Source organism: Pongo pygmaeus, chromosome 2 (genome assembly GCF_028885625.2).
Source record: "Pongo pygmaeus isolate AG05252 chromosome 2, NHGRI_mPonPyg2-v2.0_pri, whole genome shotgun sequence".
NCBI classification, from domain to species: Eukaryota; Metazoa; Chordata; class Mammalia; order Primates; family Hominidae; genus Pongo; species Pongo pygmaeus.
The window spans coordinates 154,977,508-154,995,136 of NC_085930.1; the positions used below are offsets into that span (position 1 = coordinate 154,977,508).

Sequence of the window (17,629 nt, forward strand, 5' to 3'; positions counted from 1 at the left end):
ACATTGAAATTATACTTGAAATTTAAATGTATCTTAGGAGGATTAGAAATAAGCATTTACAAATAACTTGGTCATATAAGAAAGCTAGTTACTACTAAGCAACACCACAGTAATGATTTTAATAATTTTTTTTTTTTTTTTTTAAGACGGAGTCTTGCTCTGTCACCCAGGCTGGAGTGCAGTGGCGCGATCTCGGCTCACTGCAAGCTCCGCCTCCTGGGTTCACACCATTCTCCTGCTTCAGCCTCCCGAGTAGCTGGGACTACAGGTGCCCGCCACCGTGCCCGGCTAATTTTTTTTGTATTTTTTTTAGTAGAGACGGGGTTTCACTGTGGTCCGGATCTCCTGACCTCGTGATCTGCCCGCCTTGGCCTCCCAAAGTGCTGGGATTACAGGCGTGAGCCACCACACCAGCCGACTTCAATAATATTAAATTTATATTGGAAAGCGAGGGCCTTGAATAAACCTAATAATCAATAAAAATTACTTCAAAATCCCTGTGAAAAAAGTATTTGAAGATTCAAAGTCAAAAAATAAAACAGTGTTTTACTATTAATCATTATATATTTATTTAAAAGCCATAAACAATACGAAAAAGCATGAAAGCACAAATTCCAGAGAATGTTTTTTAATCAACCGGATCAATTTTACACAACAAAATATCATTAAGAAACATAGAAATCATGTGAATTGTATTAAAACTATGACATATGACAATATTTTATAAAGAAAATTTTAACTCTAAGAGACATAAATACAATTTTTTAAAAAAGAAATTAAAAATATCACATCTTTAAATATATATAGATATATTTATTATGATGCAGCAGGTTTTGGAATATAGGGATTTAGGCAAGTTAAAAATAAAAAGTTTATATGCTTAAACTTTCTGAATATTGTTTGTCTGATTTCCTATTTAAATATCAGACATCATTATAGGAAATACATAGTCTACTTACGATTGCAATGGCACTTTCAAATATAAGGCAATTAATATTTTAGAAAAAAGCAACTTTCACTTTTTTTTTAAAAAAAAAGCTAGTAGCAGCATGTAAAAATGAGCATTACAAGAAACTCAGAAAAACAAATTTACCCTGAAAAGATGAATATAATTAAAAAACAAAGCACCTTTCATTTCAAAAAGAACTGTAGGCTAAGACCCTCATCTCAGAATAACCCCATCTAAGAACACTCAGGCTTTCTTTATTTAATAAGCAGCAGCAGAAGAATACATCCCATTCTACATACTGACTATGTTAAAAAAAAAAAATGCAGTCCATATGCAGGTAGAAAACTAAAGTGCAACAGAAGGAAGTTAATTAGTGTACTCACTTATACACTATGCTTTTAATTAGTTAACACAAAAATGTGTAATTGATAATTTATTATTGGTCCTACATATTATTTACTGGCATGCTGTAGACCACAGAGAAATAGAACGTTTGCTGTGTTTTATTATTATTACTCTGTGTAGATACATATTTATCTATCATGTCAATAAAAAGAAGCAAAGCAGTATTAAACAGCGGTGGAATTTGTCGCTTTCACTTTTTATAAAGTGCTACATAAAATGTCATATTTCCAAATTTAAAACCATAACTCCAGTTCTTACCATGCGAACTGCATGGTGATCACGAAGGATCTTCTTGAAAAAAACAAAAACAAAAACAAAAAACAATGATCTCTTCTGAGTATCACATCAAATGAGATACAAAGGTGTACTAGGCAATCTTAGAGATTTGGCAACTTATTTTATATATAAGGCATCTGTGACCAAGAGATGTTATGAATTAAATGTACAGAAGTATTATGTATGAATGTATTAAATGCAAGCTTCGTATAATGACACCAATGTCTCTAAGTTGCTCAGAGATCTTGACTGGCTGTGGCCCTGGCCAGCTCCTTTCCTGATAGTCTGATTCTGCCTTCATATATAGGCAGCTCCTGATCATCCATGCCAGTGAATGAGAAAACAAGCATGGAATATATAAACTTTAACATTAAAAAATGTTTTATTCTGTAATAAAATCAAATTTCCCATTGAAACCTTCAGAAACTTTGCAGAATGAGGTTTTGATATATGTGTACAAGTAGTACCTTCTTAGTACAAGAAAACATCATTATTTCTGTCTGCCTGCCTTTTTGTTTTTAAAAATGAAGACTTTCATTGAAACAAGTTTGTCTTCAGTATGAGGACATGTTGACAGAGAGGAAAGGTAGGAAAGGGTTAGGGATAGAAGCCAGGTTATTTTATCCCAACAAAGTCTGCTCTAAAAAGCCTTATTATTTCACTACCTATTAATATGAGAACTCTGGATTCATTTTCCCTTATCTCATGTTTATAGTGTTTTAAGCTTACTTTGTATATGTTTACTGGGTTAATGAGTCACAGCTTTTTAGGATGAACTTCTATTCTACTAGAGAGATAGATACTCAACTGAAACACACTTTTAGATTGTGTTCTTGCAAGCCCACTCTCAGCTGTCAAAGTTAACACCCAATAAAAATACTCTACAAAGCAAAGAAATACACTTGCAAATAACTGAGTGCCGGCTGTAAGCCCAATCCAACTTTACCATTTTTCAAAATTAACCATAGTTGATGGCTTGCTGTGTCTCTCTATCTTGAACGTTGTGGTGGAGATCTTTCAAAATACATGAAGTCCTGAAGTTGGAAAAAGAATTATATGTAGATATATAGATAATTAGGTATAATGCATGCAGTATTATCCTTTGTAATTTATTAGGGGATTGCCCCATTCCAGTTAAAATACATAAATTTAGGGAAATATTTATGAAGAAGACCTACTGTGAAGAGCAGCAGTTACAAATTTGGAACTGTTAGTTTTCCATTTGAAGTGCCAATTAACTGAATCTCATCATTAAAAAGAGGAAAAACTTCATAATCTCAGGATTGGACAACCCCAAGGAGTACAGTGACAAGCAGAAAGGAAGGAGGAATGGGACTTCTACTTTAGAGTTATTTCACTAAGAAATCATAGGCTAGGCATTTTTAAGTAGTGACAATGACAAATAACACACAATGATGACAATTATACCCAATGGATACCTAATGTTATCTAAGTACTCCCCTGGTCATTTTACTCATGATAGCTAATATTTATAACCCTGAAAATTATAAGTATTTTAATCTCCATTTTACAGATGAGGAAACTGAGGCTTGCAAGTGTAAACACTTTCTAAAACATGGAACTAGTAAGTGGCACAGAGATAAGTTGGGTTGGTTTCAAGGCTTACTCTTTATACTACACTACACTGCTTCTCCATCAGAAAGAACAACTCTCTCAGGATAACTCAAAAATAGAAGGCTTACAATGAGGAAGCAAGCTCCAAAAATCATGGCTTTCATCTTCACATCCAGGTCTAGTGGGAAGTGAATGTCAAAATGGTCAGCATCTGCCATTGCTGACAACAAACCATTCCACTTCCGGATAATACTGCCGATGTTGGATACACCATCAAGGGATTTGACCTAGAATGACAAGAATGTGCCTTTATGATTATTGAAACGCATTGAAGCACATGTTTTAATGTTCTGCTTATGTTCAGATAACATAAATACAATGCAGAAAAAGACTATGTAATTATATAATTTGAAATGAGAAAATAATGGCCAAAAAGGGTTAACTGCCTTGCAACTGGTTAATAACTGAGCTGGGGTATGTCTTAAAAGTCTCAGACTGCTGCTCTTTCTTCATCTTCAAATGAGCTATTAAGGGACCTTTTAAGAAGAGGTATGATTTGAACTGATTATGAAATTCTTCTCAACATAGCAAAGGGTGGGAATTGGGAGAGAATCACTTCCAATCTAGCGAAACCTACGAGCAAAAACTGGGAAACAAGTACTGTGCACTTCACATCACTTAAGTTTTTGTGAGCCAAATCCACCTTGTCTTCTTAATATATGGCCAGATACCAAAGAGCTTCCTGTCACTTGTCACAGGGAAAATATCCAAATACTAACTTCTAATGTCACTTGACAATGGGAATGATCACACACACCCTGCCCTAGCAATCTGGCTTATCTACATTGCTCTTTTAATAAACAAGCAATGCTTAACAATATAGTAATAGAAAATAAGAACTAAGGAAAGTTTCTTGAGTATCATAGGAAACATATGAACTAGCAGTTTTGAAGATGATGAATCTTGCCTAATTGCAAGGCATTCAAAAAATATTATTTAAGAAGCCTAGGAAATATTTCTAGGAAATTCCTGTGTCAGGCTTGTAGGGTAATGAACCAATATTTTGTAGCCAGTGAGATAAAGGCAAAACAAAATAATTTTTCTTTTTATTGAAAAAAAGTTATAACTATTATAAGTTTTATCCATATTGTTAGTGTTATCCGATTTCTTGAGGATGCTGACAGACTTGTATCCTGCAAATAAGTATTTCCATAGCCTTAGGAGTACTTGGTATGTTCTGTGACATGTTGGGCACTTTTGCATTATGTACAGCCTATATTCCCAGCCTAGAAATCTATGGAAAAAAATGGTTAATTACATATAGCCAACAATAGAATAGATGAATTAGGTCAAGCTATTTACTCTCAGAATATTTAATGTTTTAAACGATTTCTTTTTATTTTTATCAAGCACTGAAGTCATAAAAAAAGCTTTCATTTTGGAAAACCTCAATCTACTCACAATAACTTTAAAATCTTTTGATGTCAACTGGTTAATTAACACTTTCCTCACACTATCTTATACATTCGCATTAAAAAAAAATGTCTACAACCAGATCTTTCCATGGTCTGTTAATATGAGTAGGAAAAATATCAGAAACACTATTTTTACATAGGTTCACCTCAAAAACAGAATCTGAACCACAGCCATAGGTTGAGCATGGCCCACGAACTCTCATCACATTTTCTTTCTTCTCATTTTGGATGCTGTACACCGCCCTGCACAGGTTCCAATGTTCCGCAACAAAGCCAATGGTGACACCAGGAGGACACTGCACTTCCAGCTGCAAACAAAACAGTGACAGAAGTTAGGATGCCACATGCATACACATATACTTACACATACACACATACACAACCTAGATGTGTCCTCACTCATTCAAAGACCAGGGAAATTATTGTTGGGAGTGGCAGCCTTCCATTTTACCCAGGCCATTGTTGGGGTTGTATTTCAGTGAAAAGCTTTAACGGATGAGGTCATGTTTGCCTCTGGGATAGACAGCAGGCTTAATTACGGCTTGTTACATAATGGCCAGTTGTCCCAGTTCAGTGTTGGCAAGCTGCATAAACAGCTGATATTCATAACTCTGAAAAATACAAGTATTTTAATCTCCATTTTACAGATGAGGAAACTGAGGCTTGCAAGTGTTAAACACTTTCTAAAACATGGAACTAGGAAGTGGCACAGAGATAAGTGGGCTTGGTGTTTCAAGGCTTTATTGTTGATACTACACTGCACTGCTTCTCCATCAGAAAGAACAATTTTCTCAGGACAAGTAAAAAATAAAAGGCTTACAATAAGGAAGCAATGGGCTTCTCCAACTCAACCTCAGAACTTGGAGATGAGGGAAACCTACACACTTATGCTGCCTGCTGTGCTGTAAAAGGGTCCTCTGTCTCCTTCCTAGGAGTCTCATTTCTTCTGACTCAGTCTATGAGACAGTCAAGCTGACTTTTTAGATTTGAAATTGGGTAAAATCAAATCTCAGACATAAAAATTATAACAGAAAACAAAAAAGAGGCATTTTGAAAATTATATTTGTGAAAACAACAAAATGTGTACATGGGTTTATAAAGCCATTTTTTAAAAGTTTTAAAATATTGTCCACTACCCTGTTTTTAGCTATTTATCTTCAACAATATTATTTCGTGAAGAACTAAGATCTTCCTGTTTAATAATAACGAGTCATAAAGATTAAATTACCTGGTAAAAGCCCAAAGTGAAAATTTTATTGACTATTTCTCTGGTGTTACATGTACTTTCGTAAGAATTTGGGGAAAGGATTATCCAAGGCATGGAACAGGACTGCACAGCTTCATAAATTATTAAATTAAGGTATTATTCATATGTATAAATTCACACCTATATACAAATATATAAATTTGAGAGTATCATAGAGCTATCTCATATAAGTTTAAACCTATAAGATAAAAATCAAAATGTACAAAAATAAATTCCTTAAAAATTCATACCATGGTATACTACTCAGTCATAAAAGGGAATGAACTAGTGGTAACAGCTTGTATGAATCTCCAGTTAATTACCGTGGGTGAAAAAGACCAATCCTGAAAAGTTACATACTATATGATTCTGTTAAAATAACATTCTCGAAATGACAAGATTATAAACATAGAGAACAGATTAGTGGTTATTAAGGGCTAGGGACAAAGAGGAGGGAGGAAGGTGGATGTGGTAATAAAAGAGGACTTTTGTGATGATGGAACTGTTTGGTATTTGTATTGTGCTGATGGAAACAGGAATCTACACAAATGATAAAACTGCATAAACTAAATGTATACACACACACACACGAATTAATACAAGTAAAACTGGAGAAATCTGAAGAAAAAACCTGGGTAAAGTTATGAGATAAAAGTCATAAATTGGACTAGGCTTGTAATTTTTTTTAGGAGTAAGGGTCTTTCTCTGTCATCCAGGCTGGAGTGAAGTGGTGCAATCACAGGCCACTGCAGCCTCAACATCCTGGGCTCAAGTGATCCTCCTACCTTAGTCACCCAAGTAGCTGGGACCACAGACACACATCACCAGGCCTGGCTAATTTTTTTTATTTTTTATTTTTGTAGAGATGGGGTTTTACTATGTTGCCCAGGCTGATCTCAACCTCCTGGCCTCAAGTGATCCTCCCACCTCAGCCTCTCAAAGTGTTGGAATTACAGGTGTAAACCATCCTGCCCAGCTGTAATTTTGATTTGCTTTCCTTTATTGTGGCTTCCTATAATTTCAGAAGGCTGTATCTATAGGCTTTGATGAAAAAAAATCTAACTCATAAATATGAAGATAAATGCCTACTATATCCAAAAGGATCAAGGATAATAGGTATTCACTTCAGATATAAGGCTGTTATCACAAAGACAATAATAACAAAGGAGTAAGATATCTGAAAAGAGAAAATATTCATTGAGTACTATACTATTTGCTAGGAACTGTGCAGAGGAATTGACTTAATCCCTAAAATGATCATCCTATCCGATAGGTACTATTAATATTTCCACTTTACAGGAAAATAAGGCCCTGTAAATTAAACATTAATATTTAGTAAAGGATGTTACTTAACAGATCATTTAAGTATTCCAGTATTCCTATGATGAACTGTACTACCCAGTTTATGTATAAGAACATTAAGGCTCAAACAGGTTAATTAAATTTTACAGATTTAAGTAGGTGACATATCTAGAATTCAGACTCTGTTTGGTTTCTCTCCAAAACTGCTTTTCTTTTCCCTACAGCAAATAACTTGCTTAGAAATGCACAGATAATGAGTAACCACACTGTAACTCAGCACATTTGTATTCTAGTTCCAGCCCTGTCCTTAGCCAAGTGTAACACCTCAGCCATTTAGTCATTTTGAGCCACTCTTTATCTGTGGCAAGGTATGGGTTGTGATGGGTACTCTAAACATATTTAAGTCCCTTCCAATTCTAAAAGCATATGTTTATATTTAGCATTGCTTTATCTGGTGATAGGTAGGTACATTTAGATAAATGTGGTAGGTAAATTTCTAATTAAGTAGATGCAACTGATGGAATCATAATTATTGACTACACATATGTCAATTGTGCTTGACCCACTTATTTTAGCACTAAAAAGTAGTAACCAAAAAGAAAAATTCCTCTATGATTTTCCTTAGGTGAGACAATTTGGTTTCCTCCCTCCCTACTATCTTCTTCCATTCTGGCTGGCAGGGCCAGGGAATATCCTCCCTGTGTAGTGCAAGGAGCACACTGTGCCAAGAAGAGTTGGATCAGAAGCAAACTGTGGATCAGACTTCCATTCTCTGACCTCTTGTCTGGCAGAGGGGCAACAGAAGCAACAGCAGGTGCATCTGAAGGGTCTCTGCATTGTCATGATTTCTCGGCCCATACAATCAGTGACCCGGAGAACGAAGGGCCTTAGTGTCCGATAGGCATTCCTGGTAAAGTCATCTGTATCTTCGGTTACAATGTAAACCATCTGGTCTGAGTTGTTTTTAATATCATATCTATTATTAGTTTCAAAACCTGTCACCACTAAAAAATAAAATGAGAAAGTCCATATTAGAAACATTTAAAATGGGCCTCAGAAAGTCCTTGTTTAGTATTTCCTAAGGGCTTAAAGCAACATACCTTTTTTAAAGTTTCAGGTGAAATATGTAGAATTGATTAGAGTACCCCAAAAATCATATTGTATAAAAGTATTTAAGCAATTGTGAAAATTTAATACATTTCTTTTAAGAAGTTCAGTGTAAACATTAAAAAAATTCTACATAAAAGATTGAAACAACCCTTTTGTTTCAATTCCTGGAGTATATGAATTCAGAAAACTTTAATTATAAAACCATTAAAAAAATTACACATTTGACCATTAATTAATCAGTTCACGAAACATGCTTGGAGGAGTAGGGTCATTACTAATTACAAACAAGAGAACAAACAAGAAAAGTCAAAGGCCCTATGTGGTGGCCAAATGAATGTGCACAGCTGGTTTAGTGAGGGTCATTACTCTTGTAGGATGAACTGAGAACAGGCATCATTTTGACTGAGATCTTTTCTTTTTACTTCCAAAGCGAGGGCACTGGACTACAATTCGGCAGATTTGGATTCTATTTCCAGCTCTACCACTGATTAGCTGACTGTGGTTTAAATGCTATTTCCTGATCTGGAGGTGATTAGCTGACTGTGGTGTCCCTGGCTAACTCATTTAGTCTCTTGGCTCCTTTTTTTACTCATCTTTGAAAGGTAAATGTGGAGTAGGAACAATGGGTAAAGTGTAGGGCTATTGACCAGATAAAATGTAAGCCCTTTTCAAATCTAAGAGCTTATGATTATATGATGTATAGAAGGATAAAATTACACAAAATAATTCACTTTATTACTTTTTTGAAGATAGGGTAATAGAGCAGTTTTTTTTCTTTGAGCCACTAAAACACGATCAATATAAAGAAGGAACTAGATATTGGATAATGCAAATTTCCATCTGATTAAAATACTGCTGAGCCCTACAAAAATTATACATACTTTCCAGAGGCTCAAAATGCTGAAGAACATGTATGTTGTCCAACTGTTGGGATAAAACAAAGCAATTAAAGACAGAAATAACAGAACTAAAATACCATGGTAAAATAAACTGATGAAATAGATATTAAAATACATCAATTGATACCAAAATATATTTTTGAAAGTCAATAGAATCAAAAAAATTTTACCAACTGAAATTAGCTTATCTGCATCTGATCGGATGGATATTAGCAGTTGTCCATATTAGAAAAACACTTTCTTTCAGTACCACTTTAAAAAAGTTGTCTGCTATATCAGAAAAACAAAACATCTACTTGCTGTAGTAATCACATCAGAAGAAGCTGTGCTTATAGATTGTTCCTAGATAAATCCCTACTCACTGGTCTCTCTACATATCATCCATAGCCTGTAGTTCTTTAGCTAAGTTCAGAACGATTAACATGGACCAGCCATAGAGAAGGCAAGTCTCTCAGTGGCTTAAGGAGAACAAACAAGCCAGGGTGAACCTCACATGTAGTGTCCCATTTTATATTATTTTACAGGTACCTCCAGCAGAGGTTTATACGCTGACTTGCATTCACTTGATCTACAAATGCCAGGGTCTTCCCCAAGTGCACACTTTAATAAGGGAAGGGTCTATGACACCAGGAAGCATGTGAATAGGATTAGGGGAAGAGAAAGGAAACATTCTTAGATGGCAACCCATGAAAAGGATGGCTGGGTATACGCCATTTGAGAAATTTCTATCTTAGGAATCATTCTAAAGATGAGCAGTTTGATGGGCACATCATCTGTTACATGTGAGAATATTCTAGCAGAAGAAAAGAAACCTTCTTGAGGACACACTGATTATATTTGTATAATTTTACATCATTTAGACCATTAGACCATTCCTAATCCCTGAGCCCAGAACACTGCCTGAAGTGCCATATTTCACCAAACATTGGTTAAGTACATTAATTAATGAAGAATATATGAATGCAGTAATACATGAAATTAAAATAGTGTACCTAAACATGAATGTTTTATGGTGTGATTAATTACAGGAGGGTACAAAGGGCACAATCCATGCTTACTTAAAACCTTTTTCTTATATAAAAACACAATGACATAAGGAGACCTAAATATGCCTCATAAAATACCAAAAGTGGTTACTAAAATGGTTTATAGTCCATTTTAGAAAACTAGGATATTAAAATCTAGAAATGAAAAGTAAAAATATAAACTACAGGCATACTCTGGAGATACTACAAGTTTGGTTCCAGAACAATGCAATAAAGAAATTATTGTAAGAAAGTGAGTGACATGAATGTTTTATTTTCTTATTGAATATAAAATTATGTTTACACTATAATGTAGTCTATAGTGTGTGTAAGAGTATTAATCTAAAAGAAGAATATATCTTAATTTTTAAAAACTTTACTCCTAAAAACTGCTAACAATCATCTGAGACTTCAGCTAGTCACAATCCACTTGCTGGTAGAGGGTCTTGTCTCTATGTTAATGACTAACATTAGGTCAGGGTGGTGATTGCTGAAGCCCAGGTTGGCGGCAGCAATTTCTTAACAAAAGATAGTGAAGTTTGCCATATCAATTGACTGACTCTTCTCCGCATGAAAGATTTCCTTGTAGCACATGATGTTCTTTTTAGTATTTTACCACAGTAGAACTTCCTTCAAAATTGGAGTCAATCCACCTAAAAACTGCCACTGCTTTATCAATTATATTTGTGTAGTATTCTAAAACCTTTGTCATTTCAACAATGTTCACAGAATTCTCACCAGGAGTAAATTTCATCTCAAGGAAGCACTTTATTTGCTTATACATAAGAAGCAAGTGCTCATCTGTTAAAGTTGTATCATGAGTTGCAGTAATTCAGTGATACAGAACCAGCACATCTGCAGGTTCCACTTCAAATTCTAGTTCTCTTGCTGTTTCCATCATATCTGAAATTACTTCCTCCACTGAAATCTTGAACCCTTCAAAATCATCCATAAAAGCAGCAATCAGCTTCTCCCAAACACCTGTTAATGCTGATATTTTGACCTCTTCCCATGAATCATGAATGTCCTTATTGGCATCTAGAATGGTGAATCCTTTCCACATGGTTTTCAATTTATTTTGCCCAGATCCGTCTGAGAAATGACACCATCTATGGCAACTATAGCCTAACGAAATTCATTTTTTTAACAATAAGACTTGTAAATCGAAATTATACTTTGACCCATGGGCTGCAGAATGGATGTTGTGTTAGCAGGCATTAAAACAACCTTAATCTCCTTATACATCTCCATCAGAGCTCTTGGGTGACCAGATGTGTTGTCAGTGAGTAGTAATGTTTTGCAAGAGACCCTAACAGGGAAGTCAGTCTGTCCTTTGAAGTTTTGACGTCAGGCGTTGACTTCTCCTTTTTAGCTATGAAAGTCCTAGATGGCATCTTCTTCCAACAGAAGGCTGTTGCATCTATATTCAAAATCTGTTGTTTAGTAGTCACCTTCATCAATGATCTTGTTATAGTTAGGATCTTCTGAAAAACTTACTGCAGCTTCTACATCAGGACTTGCTGCTTTACCTTGCACTTCTATGTTACAAAAGTGCCTTTTTTCCTCCCTTAAGCCTTGTGAGCCAACCTCTGCCAGCTTCAAACTTTTTTTTTCTGTAGCTTCCTCACCTTTCTCAGCCTACATAGAATTTAGGAGAGATAGGGCTTTGCTCTGAATTATGCTTTGGCTTAAGGAAATGTTGTGACTGGTTTTGATCTTCTTTCTAGACCACTAAAACTTTCTCCATATCAGCAGTTAGGCTCTTTTATTTTTCACCATTCATATGTTCATTGGAGTAATATCACTTTCAGTTTCCTTCAAGAACTTTTCCTTTGCATTCACAGCTTGGCTAACTGGTGCTAGAAGACTAGCTTTTGGCCTGTCTCAACTTTCAACATGCCTTCCTCATTAAGCTAAATCATTTCCAGCTTTTTTATTTACAGTGAGAAATGTGCAATTGTTTCTTTCACTTGAACACTCAGAGGCCATCACAGGATTATTAACCGGCCTAATTTCAACATTATTGTGTCCCTCCCTGGAACTCAATAATATGTGTCTGTTAAGGGGCAGTTCTTTGACAAATTGGTAAAGTCACTGACAAAGCCAAGACTCTGGAAATAATATAATCGTGCTAATTTGGATGTTTTAGGACTCTTGGTAACCTTGATAAAGATTCATGTAATCTTCATGTGAGATCTCAAAAAGACTAGGGTAGATAGAGGAAAAAGATTGGCTCTATGTCTTGCATTCACACATAAGAAGGTATTTAAGATAATAACAGCCACATAGCTTTCATCCATTGGGACGGCCCTTTATGTCAAAAATATTAGGCACATTGTGACCCTTATCTCATTAAAAATTCTCCTAACAATCTGATAAGGTAGGTATTGATAATAATATTTTATAGATGATAAAATTCAAGCAGCAAGAGGTTAGAAATTTTATCAAAGTTTTTGAGTTACTAGAGAGTAGGACAGAATTAAAAAACCAGGTTTGTCTGGGTCCAAACCTGTGTTTTGTTTATTTTTTCACTTATTTCTTTAACTTTAAATATTCCTAAAAGGGAAAATTCATAAAATACGTTAAATTAACCTCTGTCAGAATCATAAAAGAAATTAACAGGTTTTTAATATTTAAATAAACAAAGCTATACAATTTGAAAAGAGAATTGACTGTAGATGATGTTAGATTCCCAAGAACAACTTCTGTATTTATCACCAAGTATAGAAATGAGACTTTCTAAACTTGATAAGCTACAAACATTTTATTACCTTCTGAAATAATGTAGATGTTTACTCTAGCACTTCACCTGAATGAGTGGCTTTGCATTTTGTCAAAATTTTGTCCAAATAATAATCTAGGATAAATTTTGGCTTTTGTAAAATCCAAATCTTCCTGATCCAACTGTATTGACTTCTATACACCAATGTTATAATATTATACAAATAGTTTTCAGCTCACAAGATTATCAGGGTCCCTGTCAATATACAGAATTGAAAAGAGAAATGACAGAACTCCAGGAAATACTTGGCTGTTTACCTGGGGAGGTAAGTATTAAATTGGGAAGTTTCTTCTTTATAATGTATTTCAGCACTTCCTTTTTCTATAAACAACAACAAAAAAGATTCAGAAGGTTCTACGGAATCTCCAATAAAGTAGTCTCCCTCTTATCCTCAGGGGACACTTTCCAAGCCCCCAGTGGATACCTGAAACCACAGATTGTACCAAATCCTGTATATACTATGCACAAATTTTTCTTTTCTTCTTTACAATTTCATGGACATGTTAATTTTACTATAGATCTTAGTAACCTTAGCATAGGAATTTTTTTTTTATTATTAAGTCAAAAACCTTCACCTTTACATGGAAAGGAAGACCTTATGGACTCTCTTTGGTCTTTCCTTGACATATCCAAATTCCCAGCATTACTACTCTTGTGCTTTGGAGACATAATTAAGTAAAATAAGTTACTTCAATGCAAGCACTGTAATACTGTAAGTCAATCTGACAACCAAGATGGCTACTATGGGACTCTGGGTCTGTATACTATGGATAACATGTACAGCATGGATACACTGGACAAAGGAATGATACATGTGCCAGGCAGAACAAAGCAGGACTGTGCAAGATTTCATCATGCTACTCAGAATAAAATTGATGAATGGTTTATTTTTGGAATTTTCCATTTAATATTTTTGGAACCTGGTTGACCATGTGTAACTGAAACCGTAGGAATCAATGCTACAAATAAAAGGCGTCTACTCTGCCAGCTTTATGTTATTTTCATTAAGCAGGTTTTTTAGTTTCAGACATGGGTTTTTAAACAAAACTATTTGTGCACAAACTTCCCATATTACCCCAGTTTTTGATCTGATGTCCTGGTGGCAGCAGAATATCTATATAGATGTTAACTAGAGAGTTATTGTGTTATATGAAGGGGGTCTCTGGAACTTGGCCTGAAGCAATATTCTTTGTAGGGTCCATTATTTTTATTTATATTGTATGTTTTTGGGGGTGACAAGAGTAGCTAATGAAAATGATGGGTGGTGGTAAAAAGCAATGGGCTAAGGCACTCAGTAATTTACCCACTGTATTGTGTTTTGTTCTCTTTTGTGCTGCTTTTTTTTGATGCTGTTTACTTCTAAGTAAATAACACAACTATCCTCTATGATAGTTTTTCTATTTCTATTTGTACAATTCTTTCAAGAAAACATCTTGAATGCCTTGAAGTTCAACATAAATCCTTATGAAAAACATACTCATCCGCTATAAACATCCTTGTACTTGCTGTTTCCCCTTCATATTTCTGAAACTGGTATCACTGTTCTTATAGTTTCACAAATGGCATCTGTCATCACTAACCCATCTCCTTTATTCACTCTGTTCTGCTTTTTTTCTCTTTTTGTTGGATCCCTATGGTCACATTTCGTAAGAAAATAATTTGTATTTTCATGGAGTACCTGAACTAAGTATTCCAGACCAGGAGGGCAGTTTGCCATAGGAGTTGGCCCTGGCATCCATGTTATTGGAACAGACTGATTTGGCACAGGATATTTGCCAGGCTGATACCGGACAGGATGGGTACCACCAACTGGCTGGTACAAAGGGAAGGTGCTGGGTTGCTGTGGACTGTAGTATCCCATAGGCAAGCCTCCTGGGTAGCCAGTAGGTGGAGGGACAGCTGTTCCAGGGGGTCCTGTGTTCAAAAGAAATCAAAGTGTTATATATTATTAACACTATAAGTTAGCATAACTTTTTACATGCGATGAAATAGATCACATGACATCCACTTAAATATAACAACTTGTTCCATTTTTGATTCACACTTTATGCAGATCATGGTTGCATATGACCCAACGATGTATTAGGGAGACTTATTTACATATTAATTCATTTAATCCTCTTAAACCTTATAAGATAATTATTCCCATTTCAATGGTACAAAAATAAGTTTTGAAACATTAGAAGAAACATGTTAGCTTCTTAATAAATTAGGTTCCTCCTTGGAGATAATAAACTTACCTAAAGAGGTTGTAGTGGGATTAATTACTAACGTATTAATTACTAACGTATAATTACTAACATATAATTACTCCTGCAAATTTTTGTTATTATGTCTATTGTTATTGTTTATGGTTACATAAATAATGTCTACTTTATTTCAAAGGAGTGCTTTTAATGAATATTTTAGGTTGCCTTGATCCAATCACTTGTACATATCTTCATTATCGAGTTCTCAGACTGGTCACCAATCCTGACCTCTTTTAGATTCAATTTCTTAAAGTTATTTTCTTAGTAGTTGTGCTGCTATAACAAAATACCACAAACGGAGTGGCTTAAACAACAAGCATTTCTTTCTTATAGTTCTGGAGGCTGGGAAGTTCAAAGATAAATGTTAGCATGGTCAAACCTGGTAAGAGCCTTTCCTGGTTTGCAGATGTTCACCTTCTTGCTATATGCTCACAGAGTGAAGGGGGAGAGAGAGAGACAGAAAGAGAGAATCCCTCTCATGTCTCCTCTTATACGGTATGAGTGCCATCATGAGGGCTCCACTCTTTTGATTTAATTTTCTCTGAAAGGCCCCACTTCCAAGTAACATCACATTGGGAAATGGGGCTTCAATATGTGAATTTGGGAGGGATATAAACATTCAGCCCACAGCACTTATCCCTCTATCATTTCTCCCTATTCCACCTTCAATCAGAGATCTGATGAATTATCTTTGTCATTATAAGTCCATCAAGGAACCTAGATTTCCTTAAATGGATACAAGATTTTATCATGCTTTAAGAGCACAGTCTACACATTCAATGCAATTCCCATCAAAATACTATCACCATTCTTCACAGAACTAGAAAAAACAATCCTAAAATTCATATGCAACCAAAAAAGAGCCTGCATAGCCAAAGCAAAACTAAGCAAGTGAAAAGAACAAATGGGGAGGCATCACATTACTTGATTTCAAATGATACTATAAGGACATAGTCACCAAAACAAGATGGTACTGGTATAAAAATAGGCACATAGACCAATGGAACAGAATAGGGAACCAAAAAATAAACCCAAATACAGCCAACTGATCTTTGACAAAGCAAACGAAACACAAAGTGGGGAAAGGACACCCTATTCAACAAATGGTACTGGGATAATTGGCTAGCCACATGTATGAGAATGAAACTGGATGCTCATCTCTCACCTTATAAAAAAATCAATGCAAGATGGATCAAGGACTTAAATCTAAGACCTGAAACTATAAAAATTCTAGAAGATAATATCAGAAAAACCCTTCTAGATATTGGCTTAGGCAAAGACTTCATGACCAAAAACCCAAAAGCAAATGCAACAAAAGCAATGATAAATAGGTGGGACTTAATTAAACTAAAGAGCTTTTGCACAGCAAAAAGAACAGTCAGCAGAGTAAACAGACAACCCAAAGTGGGAGAAAATCTTCACAATCTATACATCTGACAAAGGACTAATATCCAGAATCTGTAATGAACTCAAACAAATTAGCAAGAAAACACAAACAATCCCATCAAAAAGTGGGATAAGGACATGAATAGACAATTCTCAAAAGAAGATACACAAATGGCCAATAAACATATGAAAAAATACTCAGCATCACTAATGATCAGAGAAATGTAAATCAAAACCACTATGTAATAACACCTTATTCCTGCAAGAATGGCCATAATCAAAAACTCAAAAAATAACAGATGTTGACATGGATGCGGTGAACAGGGAACCCTTCTACACTGCTGGTGGGAATGTAAACTAGTATAACCACTATGGAAAACAGTGTGGAGATTCCTTAAAGAACTAAAAGTAGAACTACCATTTGATCCAGCAATCCCACTAGTGGGATATTTATCCAGGGGAAAAAAAGTCAAAAAAAGATGCTTGCATATGCATGTTTATAGCAGCACAATTCACTGCTATAATATGGAACTAGCCCAAATGCACATCAGTCAACGAGTGGATAAAGAAAAATGTGAGATTACATATATATACATATATAGTAGTATGATGAAATACTACTCCGCCATAAAAAGGAATGAATTAATGGCATTCACAGCAACCTGGATGCGATTGGAGACTATTATTCTAAGGAAAGTAATTCAGGAATGGAAAACCAAACATCGTATGTTCTCACGTAAGTGGGAGCTAAGCTATGAGGATGCAAAGGCATAGAAATGATACAATGGAATGGACTTTGGGGGCTCAGGGGTAATGATGGGAAGGGGGTGAGGGATAAAAGGCTACAAATTGGGTTCAGTGTATACTGCTTGGGTGGTGGGTGCACCAGAATCTCACAAATCACCACTAAAGAACTTACTCATATAACCAAATACAACCTGTTCCCCAAA

At 35.2% G+C, this 17,629-nt stretch overlaps 1 protein-coding gene across 23 annotated transcripts in view; it reads right to left on the reverse strand.

Annotated features, from left to right (window-relative positions):
* Positions 1-544: 544 nt before the first annotated feature.
* Positions 545-17,629, reverse strand: part of PLSCR4 (phospholipid scramblase 4) — a 56,853-nt gene continuing 39,768 nt past the window's right edge. For 22 of the 23 annotated variants that reach the window (XM_054482810.2, XM_063662308.1, XM_063662307.1 and 19 more), the window contains 6 exons: positions 14,723-14,958; positions 9,220-9,262; positions 8,006-8,232; positions 4,827-4,988; positions 3,334-3,492; positions 545-2,664 (listed from right to left, as the gene is read on the reverse strand). In XM_054482810.2, coding sequence (XP_054338785.1) covers positions 2,620-2,664; positions 3,334-3,492; positions 4,827-4,988; positions 8,006-8,232; positions 9,220-9,262; positions 14,723-14,958 — 872 coding nt within the window. In that variant the 3' untranslated portion in view covers positions 545-2,619. The remainder of the gene's footprint in view (positions 2,665-3,333; positions 3,493-4,826; positions 4,989-8,005; positions 8,233-9,219; positions 9,263-14,722; positions 14,959-17,629) is intronic. The other variant, XM_063662315.1, reaches the window with a different exon arrangement.